We start from the raw sequence: 13,399 nt of genomic DNA on the forward strand, positions 1-13,399 counted from the left end.
TTTATGACAGTGGAGTCAAAGTGTGTGCAAAAAAACAAAAACAAATATATATATATATATATATATATATATATATATATATATATATATATATATATATATATATATATATATATAAATATAAATATAACACTCCCCACCTATAGGAGGCACTCCTATACAATACCAATAATACCAATAATACCAATTCTTGCATAATGCTGCTTTAAACCTATTTGCTTTTTTCAATTCTGCGTGTTACACTGTTGCAGCACTGCAGTCCAAACAGCCTTAGTGCATTCCAGCCAAGAGCTGGAAAAGCAGGTACTAAACTACTGGCCATATGTGCGGTCTGGCACCCCACTGAGCCTGTGACATCAGGAATACCTCCAGCAGCCAAAGATCTGAGCGATATGTGGGGAAAGACGGATGGGATGGTCCCCGAAGGAGGAGGGAATTGTTCCAATGCATGTTTCCACTGGATGAGGAAAATAATACTTCACACTGCAGTCTGGAGGCCTGTAAACTGAGCCAGACAGTGTATGAGTGTGTGTGTGTGTGTGTGTGTCAGTGTGTGTGGTGTGGAGGGTGATCCCTGTGTGCATATCTGTGTTTGTAGGGAAAGAGGCTGACTGGCATCAGCCAGCGTACCAGCTGTCAACAAGCTGGCGTGGACAGCAGCTGGTCTAACTGTGCTGAGTCTAAATGTGTGTGTGTTAATGTGTGTGTACGTGCGTGCACTGGCATGGAAAACTCTTGGCTCAGTAGTAGAAATGGTATACAGGCGTAGTAGCAGAACTATCTACTGACACTGGGAGGCAGGAGGGCAGCGAGTCCATAAATACTCGAGCGTGTTCACCAAGATAATCTCACTGCAGCGTGCCTGAGATCTTCACACCCACATACATACACTGCATTCACTGACTACTGTAAACTACTACACTCCCCTTTCACCCTGTTCTTTAATGATCACCACCCCAAAGGCCCTCCACAGAGCAGGTATTATTTGAGAGATAGCGTCATTGCTATGCAGAAAATGAATTGTGGTGGCACGTTACTCTGCATACAAAATGGCAGACATTTCATTGACAAATTCTATACATGTTTACAATATTTTATTGACATTATTAAGTAACATTCTTGCATTGTGTTTTTCGCACTATAAGGCACACTTAAAATCCTTTCATTTTTCCCAAAATTTTCAGTACGCCTTTTAATCAGGTGCGCCTTATACATAAATTTTACCAGTCAGGTTGTAAGGAGCAGTAAAGCCAATCCACTGAAGTGCAGCGTAACAGGAGTTTCATTTTAGTTCAGCACCAGGGCTGGAGTAGCATTAGCCGCTTACCGCTATTTCCCTGTTCAGAGGTGAGCATTATTGGCCTGTAGCCTGCTGCTAACCCAGGCTTGCACTGCTGGAGCAGCATTAGCATTACCCGCTAACTGCGCTAGCACTTCCACTGTTCAAAGGTGAGCATTATAGGACTGTAGCCTGCATGTTTACTGTGTTAAAACAAGCTACGTGGGACAAACCGCTAGCTTAAATCACCCTGGCTTACTAGAGTAGCGTTATCGGGCAGCATTATCAGCTAACCAATTGTTAGCCGCTAAAAAATCTGTGTAGATTAACATTCAGCGCTCGTTTGAGAAAGTCTTTTTTAAATACAGTTTTGTTTACTTAGTCTAGCTTTACTTAATTTAGTTAACCTAGCTACCCCCCACCACCACCCAGCGACGAGACCTGCTAAATTAGAAGTTCTTTATAGTGTCTCTTAAAATGCGTAAATAGACCAGAAAAATAAACATTCATTGACAGTGCGCCTTATAATCGGCTGTATAATCTGCATATATAAAAGTATGTAGAAAATATGTAGAAAAATTACAAAGATGCATTAAACAAAACAGGAACAAACTGTGATTATTATCCGCTTTTCTAGGTTTAGCACTGCACTATTTTATTAATTAAATGCTGGTAGAAACAAAAAGGGGTCTGGGGACCTGTTGCACAGTAAAAGAGATTACAAAAGAGATGGAATAGTAATGCTACCCTCTGTCTATAAACCAAAATATAGCTGTAGAAATTATCATGATGTGCAACCGTATCAAAAAAACAGTTCCACTCACCATGGTCTTCACGGCGGGAGCGTTTGTAGAGGGCGAACTTGGCCGGGTTGTCAGCCACGGTGAACTTGCGCAGCAAAGCCTCAATCACCTGCCGGACAGTGTTGGAGCTGCTGATGTGCAGAGTGTTGACACAGCCGCGCGGCAAATAAAACGCTTCCTGGCCTCCACCTCCTCCACCTGTCACAGTGATGGGCCGTCGCAGCTCCAGCTGCACCTTTATGAAGCCCGTGTAGAGGCCATCAGCATTCTAACATCAGAGCGAGAGAGAGAGAGAGAGAGAGAGAGAGAAGCAGTCAATTTCATGTTAACTGCTAGAAAAACTTTTTTCTGCTTGCTCTGCATGTCTTATTCTATACAAATATGTTGCTGTTCTCATGTCAACTCAAAAAGGTGTATAACCCTGGATTCTCTCCATGTATAATAGGATAAGTGATGGGGTGACTGAAAGAGTAAAAGTGTGCATCTGCCAAAGCAGTGCCAGGTGTCCAGATGGGCCACCGATTGGAGGCAACACAATCTCTCTAAGCTTGTTAGCCCAAATGTCAGTGCTGAGTGTAGAGCAGGCTAAAGGGAAGACCCCGTGGGTGTAATTATAGGTCAGAAAGCAGGACTGAAACGCTACACTCCATGCGTTCACTGACTGAAAGGTAAGAATAGCGCTGTAATACGGACTTACACACAATAAGCCAAAACCCAGACGCCTAACAGTGACCCCCATCTCATAAACACTCACACAGAATGTAATACACCTTTCTCTTTTTCAAACGATGAGACCAGTTACAATTAAACAATTACAAAATGACACAGAGCTTAATCAAAACATCTATAAATATAAATGTGTATAGTTACACACAAACTAAACACAGTTTATAAACAAAGTTTTTATTACTGCACTTATGTGTCTGGAATTTTTTTTCTGGAGTTTAAACACTAGCTTTGGGAAGAAAAGTGATCAAATAATAATGCAACAATTTAAATTTGTACAATTTGTTCTCAATGATTTTGGTTGGTTGCAATGTTCTTTTTATCAAGACACCCATAGGCAATTGAGAGAGTTGAACACCTTTTTGTAAGAGCATGAAATTTACAGATTAAAAATCATTCAGATATGTATCTGTATCAAACAAGATTGGTTAATTAATTATCCGATCCTGTATAATCCTTGGTTTGTCAGATGCTGCAGCGTGGCATGAAGACACAACATGCTGCAGTTTCTTATTCCAACACTAAATGGCAACATGGACTGAAGAACATCATAAACGTTAGTGTGGAAATTGGAATCGGCCCTAAAAACTGATCAGTCCATCATTTTTTACTCCAATATTGTGGAGCCCTAGTTAGAACTAGGAACTCAATACAAATAAAAATGATCCTTTTTTATATAAATAAAAAAATTACACAATTACAACATTCATTATTTAAAATTTCCATCTTTCCCCTCCTGATATACATCAGATTATTAAATCAGCTGGCTGCAGCCTGTGAGAAAAAGCCTGACTGCAATGAATGGAAGACGCTGTAGGTCTCACATGGGGTGCTTTGCATTCGGTAATTCTGCAGACAATAATTATTTGTCTAAATTGACCTTATCAGGCAAGCCTGCTGCACACTGAAGTCATTTAAAATGTAATAAGATGGACCGTTATTGAGACAAGTGGAAGCGTATGACTGCCTCCGGCTAAAAGAGACAAAGAACAAGAACACGACTGTTTGATAGAAATATCTAGAAAAGAAGACAAAGGGAGATCCTTTGAGTGTTTTACTAAACTGTACCGTATACACTGCGAGTGCACTGGTTATCTCACAGCAGATGCTGCGTTGAAAGCAGCGCATTCCTCTCTGGCCTATTCATAGCTCACTGTCACACACAGGGCCTGCTCTGAGATAACAGCCCCCATCCACATGTGAACCCAGTGGCAGCCCAAACAAATGTGCCTCATCTGACATCATGGGCCTTATCATCATGAAACAAAGGGTTAAGGTTGAATGGCAATCCAAGGCTGGCAGTATGAGTAATGTCTCTCTGAAGAAGAAAGACAAAGATGCCACCACAAAAAAAGCTGTGTGCACAGCCAGTGCAGTTCAGCTACATTACGAGTCTTCCATTACACAGAGCAATATACAGCAAGAAAGGGGCTTTATTAGGTGGTGCTGAATATACCTGTCAACACACACACACACACATGCACACACACTGGGCTGTCACAAATCCAGAATGTTGATTTCAATAGTCATTCCAAAGAAACATAGTTCTCAAAACTAAGGGATACTACTGCAATACATTTAAAGTGGCAGTCTGTATTATTTTGTTTCTTAACTGAAAGCAGAAGCATTTCTCAGTGGAGAAGAGACAAAACATTGTGTTTAATGGTACCAGTGTGCTGGAACGAACATCCCTGCTAAGCCTAATATATTTATTCTAAAACCTGGAGTGTCGGGTCGCTTTTCGCAGGAGTTCCTCTGGCCACGTCACAAGTTTTTACGTACTTAGGTCACATGTGCAGCCTCTAAAAGAGGATCCGATTCAGTTTTACTGAACGTGAGTGGCTGGTGGAGCAATGGAGACTTCAGAAGGTGAAACTCAGAGCTCAGTAGCTTATTCACTCATAGTGAAACCAAAGTGTGTAGTTGAAGTAATGTTTCTGACTGAGCTCTCTATCTCTCTGTCTCTCTCTCTGACTGAACATAACCTGGAATCAGATTAATCTGCTCTGAAAGGAGAACACATCACACCCGCCCAGTTTAAAATGATTCTTCCACATGCTCGCCAGAGAGGGCCCTAAATCACAAAACTTACAGACATTAGCTTTAAAATACACTCAGCACAGACCTTTTCACATTATTTTAATCTCTCAGATTTGTCTTGACATAGTATCAAAATGTTATGATAAATGGAACAATGGAAATGCAGCAAAATATATTGGAATACAATGTTTTTACACTGACTTTCACTGAAAGTTTTTTTCTCTCCCTAAAATTGTTTATAGTAAAGAAAAAAAAATACAAACTACAAAACTCTTGTTAACAAAGAAGCAAATAAGAGCATTACAGTTTTTGCTGAACACTGTGACTTTAAAAAAAAGAATGATTTAAAAAGTGCATTATACGTACTGTACAGTTAGGACTGCACAATTTAAGGAAAAACTGACATTTTAACAGTGAATCTTCTCAACTTTGCTAAAAGAAAGTAGTTGGAATTCTCACCAGTGTCATTTTGAGGTGATCTCGACTGGCAGAGTTGTACAGCTCGACCTTCTGCCTGATCTCCTCGTAACTGAGATGAGTGCGCAGTTCTCTCTCCTTCTCCACATCCTGTACAGAAAGAAAGAGAGAGAGAGTTAGCCACAGAAAATAAACACCTACAAGTTAAAAAAAAAGGGAAAACTGGAACAGTTAGAGGGTACAGAACGTCACTTCAGGACAGCTGCACTCAGTGTCCAAAACCCCCTCAAACACAGTACTTACTACATGTAAAGCCACAGACCTGGCAACCTCTTAAATTAATTAAGGGTATGGTACATGAGACAAAGCCCAACATTGCATCTAAGTACAGCTCACCTAGTGGAAGTGTCTAAGCTTTATGAAAAATTAAATTTAAACCTTACAGCAGTTAGAAAGAAGTCATTCTTGAAATGTTAAGGCGAACTTATTTTACTCAGCCACACCAGCTGATGATCTTAAAGGTTGCAGAAAACAATACAGGCTAGGAACACACAGTACACACTGTACAGGATGATGATCAAGATTATTATGAGGCAGAACAATGGTTAACCTCATGCAGTAATGAACAGGAGAGCCGCTGTGCCCAAGGCCATGCGTAACTGAAACATTATAACCTCCACAAAATTAAAGGTTTTCTTTCGCAGCTGAAATTACCAAGACTAATTTATTTATTTAGTCTAATTTAAGACTACCGTATTTTTTGCAATATAAGGTGCACCTAAAATCCTTTAATTTTCCCCAAATTTTGAGTGTGCCTTTTAATCCAGTGCGTCTTATGTATGAGTTTTAACAGTCAGGTTGTAAAGAGCAGTAAAGCCACTTGCTAAAGTACAGCGTTACACAGGAGTTTCAGTTTAGTTCTTCAGCACCAGGGCTGGAGCAGAATTAGCATTAGCCACTTACCGCACTAGCTCTTTTGCCATTTAGAGGTGAGTATTGTCAGACTGTAGTTTGAGCATTTACCGTGGTTAAACAAGCTACGTGGGATGAACTGCTAGCCAACATCGCCCTGGCTTACCGGAGTACTCAGGGTTCCTCAGTGTAACTCTGTCGGGCGTAAATATCCACTAACCTCTAGTGGTTAGCTGTTAATGCTAATGCTCCAGCCTTAGTGCTGGAGAAATTTTGGAATCTAAACTTAATGTACACAAATAGAAGCACTTTACTCACCCAAATAAATGGTTTTCAGGAGAGAAATCTGTGTAGATTAACATCCAGCGCTCATTTGACATATAGTGTGAAAAACACATATAGGTATTCCTTAAATTGATTTTAATTTAAGACTCAAGTATGTGCTGGTATGTCTGATTGGATGTTGGATAAATATTTTTAGATTTTAATTTTTTATGGGTTTATTTGTTTGTCCTTTTTTATTGAGATCCAAGGCACAAGTTTAGGCTATTTAGACTAATTAATGCAATATTAAAATAATTTTTTACAATTATCAAAAAGCTGCAAAAAAAAAAAAAAAATTGACAAAAATACTTTTTTTAGTGCATCCTAATCAGCATTGAACATTTTTGTTTTATTTATATGAACGATATCTAAAAATGTATTCAAACAGAATAAATAATAAGAACAAATAATTACTGTAACACCTAAACATTGTATCTTTAAATGTATGTGAATAGATGAATAGATTTTTTAGCTTTTTTACACTGTACCCACTGCTGACCCAGATGTGGAAATGCCACAAACAGCTTGTCTGGTCCCTGTAGAGACATACTGCCATTATAATAGGAGCCTCCAGAGCAGATACAAACGTGTAGATGTGGATTGTGTTCTCTGCTATGATGGCGCTCCATACAGTACTTTTGGGATGGGTTGCAAAGCTGGGGATAAAGTGACATATTGAACATCCAACATTATGCTGAACTATTTAGACCAACATTTTTTTCTACACTTAATAAATAAAGGATTCCCCAAAACTTTAGATTAACAGGCATCAGCATCAACCAATAATTCCCAAAGAGGTGTATCCCTAGAATAGATCCTATCTACACTTATCTACAGGCCTTTCTAAGTTCTAGCAGTAACTCTCAGCAGCCTTAAGTGCCGTCTGGTCTTACATGGTCATAAGACGGCACACAGGAGAAGGTCTGCTTTCACGAGCTCTGCTGCTCAAAACAAAGCAGAAAAGGCCTGCAGCAGGGCCGAGCCGGGGAGGCACGGAGACCCTTATATGGCCAAGCTCCACTCTCAGGCCCGAATGCCAACACATGGACAGAGAAGGACTGTCCCAGTGTACGCAGTGCAGGCTAAATACCACACCAGTCTTAAGAGGGGAGTTCTGTTTCAAGCACAACGAAATCCCCCTCATGCAAAGGCCAAAAGTACCGAGAAGCGAGAGAGGTTTGTTAACAACGACAGGTGGGTTTGGGCTTCCTAAATGTCGTTATGCGTTGTTACACTTCAGGCCTGAGAGTTGAAAGGTAATCCCCTTGTGGTGTGAGCTGCACATCTGCTGAGTCTCATCCATAAATAAACCTCTAAAGCTGTGAAGATTAGCATACTGCAACTTCAGTTAGCATGTAACAGTCTGCAATAGGATCAGGATCAGGTCTGGTGTAGTCTCACCAGGGAAGGATTTGCCGGGTTCCGGGTATGGACTCCGTTTGACCTCACCTGCTCACAGGCTGATTCACAGGTGGATTAGCCTAACAACAGGTGCTATTCTGGTGCAACACTCTAGTGCTGCAAGTGCAAGTGCTTTTTTAGCAACAGAGAAGGATAATAGGAACAAGGTCTTCAGGCCAAAACTGATTCAAATAACAGACACTAGGTCAAAATGGTCTACATACCTCAAATCACCACGTATATTACTATTCAAAAGGTTGGGTCTCAGTCACAGTATCAATAACATACAATCCAATTTCACTACAAAACAAAATAGTAATACAATTGTGGTAATGCAATGTTAAAAATGTATATACACCAATTAAACACTGCTTTCCATGTGCCTCAGAATTCATGTCAGACTTAACAGCATTCCAGTTCTTCCAACAAAATATTTCAAAATATTTACAGAAATCATTTAGCTGAAGAGTTTGAAGTTTACTGCAAATGGCTTGGCAAGCTTTTAACAGTTTGTTACGGTAAATCCAACCAAAATATGTCCCACTTTTTATGTGCCAGGCTAGCATTCATAGCCAGGATTAAATATAAAAATGACCAATGATTTTATCTGTATAGTCTCAAACACTATAGAAACATAACCGCAGGTAGAAGTTGGACAGCAGTGAACGCATGACTGATGTAATGATGCTGAACTTGGGGTTGGTGAGGTTTTCCCAACTTGTGGGATATTCCAGAAACTGCGAGTGTGATTGCAGTGCTGATTTGTGGTTGGCTGATATGGTCTTAAGTAGTAGCTAAGGTGTTGCTAACCGGTTGCTAAGGTGTTGCTATTGTATCTGTGGTGGTTGCTATGGTGTTGCTAAGCAGTTGCTATGTGGTTGCTATGGTGTTGCTATGGTATCCATGGTGGTTGCTATGGTGTTGCTAAGCTGTTGCTAGGTGGTTGCTATGGTATTTGTGGTGGTTGTTATGGTGTTGCTAAGCTGTTGCTAGGTGGTTTCTAATATGTTGCTATGGTACTGTGGTGGTTGCTATGGTGTTGCTAATTGGTTGCTAGGTGGTTGCTAATATGTTGCTATGGTGCTGTGGTGGTTGCTATGGTGTTGCTTGAAAACTTAATATTTAAAACATTTCAAGCAAAGCATCATATTTTAAGCATTCCAAGTACTCAAAAATAGAGCTTTTAAAAAAAATGTAATAATGCTGAATGCTTTTAAAAGCTGAACAGAATGGACATGTGTTTTATTTTAAGCTTTAATTATTTAGATGCATTGCAAAATGCACTGAATCGAAACACCCCTGTATCTTTTTAAACCATACATAAAAGTTTGTGACAAGCCTAATGACTGCGGTACATTAATTATGATTGACAGCTTGTTGTGTCCAAACTTTCAAACAACAGAGTTAATCATTGCTTATCTATCTCCTTGGCTGCACCATCAGCTTAATAATATACAGTCAGCATAATAACTAACAAGCTCTTCTCTCATGCACCCGTACCCCAGCTTTAAACAGCTCAAACCATCAACTTCCAAACAAGCAATGGAAAAACAAGCACAAAATGACAAATCCGAACCACAGGCCTTTATAACGAACACAGTACAGCACACATACGCTCACCAGGCCCAATTAACTCCACCACATGCTTTCTGTTGAGGTCAAAACTACAACCAAGGCGCCCACGATTCCCTCTTCTGTCTCGACCAACCAACAAAAGATGGTAAGAGAGCTGTATAAACAAGGGACCTCGGCCCCTTTCAGTGGCTTTAAGAGTGTGAAAAAAAGCTGCTGTACATGATGGCTGTGGGTCAAATTATCGGGAGACAATGTTGTGTTGATTATTACTAGCGACACAGAGCACCATTATGCTGATCTGGTGGGCTTTATGATGTGACCGCCTCCCTGAGGGCAGCTGCTGGTTTCTCAGGCTGCATTGTAAACACTATGTGTAAACTGTGTCTGGTGGATGCATGGTTCACAGTGAGACAGTATGTCGCTGTCCATAAAAACTCATTACAGGACCTTTGAGATGGTGCCAGTTCTCAAATACCTTGCTCAATCCATGGCTACACTGTATAACCACACCCTCTAACCCCTGAGAAGATAAGTTACTGCGTTTCTAGGGCATGCATGTTTTGAAGAGAAGTGAAAGTAATGTGCTGCACTTTGAGAAAAAAACTGCTCCTATAGCCAAACTGGGAACCAGAAAGTTTTGTTGACTCCACATATGGATGCCAAACAAGGACAGTGATTGAACCAAAAAGGAGACACATGGACCCATCTGAATTGTAACCTGCACATGAGGCCTAGATAGGACCATGTGCGATTAAGATGGAGCCCATTTGGGAAGAACAACTCATGTACAAACCCACTCAGACCACATGTCCAACAGGAACCTACATTTTCTGGGTGGTACCCAGCTTCCCAAAATTCAAAGATCTCTTTTGGCTATGTTCACATTACCAGGCTGAAGTGACTCAAATCTGATTTTCTGCCCAATATGGCTCAGATCTGATTATTTCATGGCTGTGTAAAGGTCCCAAATCAGATTTGGGTCATTTTCATATGTGGTCCTATATCGGTTCCATGGACATGCGACATGAATGTGAACGGTCAAATCAGAATTCATGCATCTTTTTGCTTTTACACGTGTGCTACGTGCTTCTCTCTCATACCCACACATCTCTTGGTGCAGCTGCTGCAAAAACAGCAAAAGCAAACCGACTGGCCTTTTTTCGCCTCCTCGACCTGAGCATGTACTTCAGATGAGCTGTTTGCTGTTTCTCCAATTCATATGCTGAAGTTTTTTGTTGTTGGTGAAGAAGGCAACATTTTTGTACATATTAATGTAGCTTGTAATATGAACGTAGCCTCCAAGGCCTTTAGAAAAAAGTTTCATATAGATCCTTATGAGCCTGGGCCTGGGGAAGGGTTTTAAAGCATAAAAAGAAAAATCATAATGACAAAAAAACTCCCAAAAGACAAGTCATTGTGAGGTCAGAGTGTTACACCCTGATAACTGTTGAGCAACAGCAGTTCAAATGACTTTTCATCAGTGTAACTTTACACTCACTCGAAGTTGTATGCAGAAAGTTAAGGGTTAAGATAGACGGTACTGCACGGCTGAGCGTGACAAAGACAAAACAAACACGTTCCCGATGAGGTAATGGCTCAAAAAAAGCAGCCCAGCCTCCCACACTGTGAGGGACAGTATCCTCCCTCCCTCTCCTACACACCAAACACAGGCTTAGCGAGAAGAGCGGAAGGGCAGGGGAACTAGACGGACGAGTAGGTGTCCTTGAGACCCATCTGTCAACCCTAAACCTCCCTCTTTACCCCCAACCAGGCTAATTACTTTAAGAAGGATCTAAACATTAGATGTGGCCTGCTGTCAGCTACAGTCAGAAAAGAGGCCTCGATGTCCTTGGAGGGCTGATGAGTGAGGGGTTAGCATGTTAGCATGTAGCATGGGGTGAAAGATACTACTCTATATGTCCAAACGCTTAGACATATTAATTCATTATTGCCAATTAAAAAGGACTAGCAGGAGAAAATGATGCAGATGAACCTGTTGGTACCATGTCTAATGCCAGGCGTGGGTAGAGAAGATTAAAGCCCTTCAGCATTGAGCTGTGGAGAAGTGAAACTGTGTTTTCTGGAAAGATTGAGCTCGGGAGTTAAAGATGAGGTAGAGTAGTGATTAAAAATTCTAACATCACTAACCCTTGTGTTCACACGCAACCAGTGACTTTCTAAGGGAGTACACAATATGGCAACATGGGGGTCTGAAGTCCCAGCTTCCGTTCTCTGAATACACAGCTGGCCACCAACGTCAATAGACGTTAATAGATGTTAATTTAATGTTAAATGTTGGTCATGTTGTCAGTTGAAAAAAAATTTAAGTGAGGATAACGGCTAACACTGTTATGTGCCTGCAGGGTAGTTCCTAATGCATTATGTTCCTGTTCTCAACAGTGTGATTCTGAACATGGAAAAGAGGCTGGTAACTGCTGGTTCTTCTTTTTTCTGTTTGGAAATCAGAGAACAGCACGGCAGGTAGCTTGCTAGGTTACTCAGCATGCTAATGAACCACACTGGCATACGCTTAACCAAGCCAATGCAAGTGGTCTTAAACATAACCACAGCAGACGAACTTTAGGCCATGTAAGTTGGGTAAAGCTCTTGGAACACTCTAAATGCAATTAGATCCTAACACCAATGCTTTAAAACCTAGCATAATCTTCCCTGGACAGTAGAGACAAAGATACTCCAACTAAAAAGGGTAAATTAAGTTTTAATAACCTCTAATTCTTAAGAAACAATGAATGAGCAGTTGTCATAATACTTTTCCCATAAAGTATACTATTTCTTTGAACAGGGAAGATCATGTTTTCGGTCATACGGTCATGCACTTCCCTCTAATGTAGTCAGTCTTCAATGGAACAGGATCTGTGATGTGTGGTTAGACAGGTTTTTGGGACGCTCCCATCTGACTCCTAGTGATGAAAACACCTGATGTCATCTCTGTGGCTAGGAGTCATGTCACAGAAAAGCATGAGCATCAGTTCTACTAAAACCAAAAAATGATTCTTCAGGAGGGGGATGTAGAATATGCTTTCTTAAAGATTAATTCTGAATTCTATATTTAACTAACAGTGAAATCTGATGTGAATGCTCAGTCTGTGTGTAGCAGAAGTGGCCCTCTCCACACTCTTCTTTCCTGTCCTGCTGGCTCAGGAAGTCCACAGCCACCACACCTTTCCTCCCAAACACATTCTTCTGCTAATTACATTTCTTCATAACCAGCCTAGCTGTTGCTGCTGAAAGTGTGCCCTCTAAACCAAAGCCAGCTTAGTCTGCTGGTTTCACTTGATCTTTCATAAGAAATGTGGCAACTGATTGGATTGGCAAGAAAAGAAAAGATTTCTTACAGCCAGAAGCAGCTAAAGCTGACTTCCTGATCAACTGGGGACGGATGGACAGCAGAGAGCAGTCTGAGTAGCTTCCTGTGGTGCTGGATTGTTCCATGAATGGCAGGATCGTTTATGTGAACAATACAAGAGAAAGAGAAATGGAAACTACTGCATAGAGAGAGAACGACCCCCAGCAGACTGGCTGAAAACTGTTTTTGTAGAGTGAACAAATGTGGATTGCCACAGAGTGTGAAAATAAACAGTTTTGGAATTTCATTCTGCATTGCTGTAGAGTCAGGAAAAAGACCCCTATGATGTGGGCAAATACGAGACTTGAGTAACTTCCAGATGTGATAAACACTCATTCATCCCTGTCAGAAAATAGGTCATCTAAGATTGCATCTTCTTCAGGGCTTTTGAGGGCGGAAAAAAGCAAGTATTTGGAAAATTCCAAAGTTTGGAATCAGTCATTTTCAGTCATATAAAACAATTCTATTTCACACACAGATATACAATCACTCGCAAGACCCAACAGAGGATAGTGAGGACAGCTGAGAAGATCATCAGAGTCTCTCTCCTTCATC

At 40.7% G+C, this 13,399-nt stretch overlaps 1 protein-coding gene across 1 annotated transcript in view; it reads right to left on the reverse strand.

Moving 5' to 3' along the window:
* The window catches only part of rassf3 (Ras association domain family member 3), a 39,038-nt gene that overhangs the window by 10,448 nt on the left and 15,191 nt on the right, over positions 1-13,399 (reverse strand). Inside the window, exons 2-3 of the mRNA XM_022671297.2 lie at positions 5,308-5,415; positions 2,104-2,350 (exon numbers count right to left, since the gene is read on the reverse strand). Of these exons, the coding sequence (XP_022527018.2) occupies positions 2,104-2,350; positions 5,308-5,415 (355 nt within the window). The remainder of the gene's footprint in view (positions 1-2,103; positions 2,351-5,307; positions 5,416-13,399) is intronic.

The sequence above is a fragment of the Astyanax mexicanus genome, chromosome 2 (genome assembly GCF_023375975.1).
Source record: "Astyanax mexicanus isolate ESR-SI-001 chromosome 2, AstMex3_surface, whole genome shotgun sequence".
In the NCBI taxonomy this organism is placed as follows: domain Eukaryota; kingdom Metazoa; phylum Chordata; class Actinopteri; order Characiformes; family Acestrorhamphidae; genus Astyanax; species Astyanax mexicanus.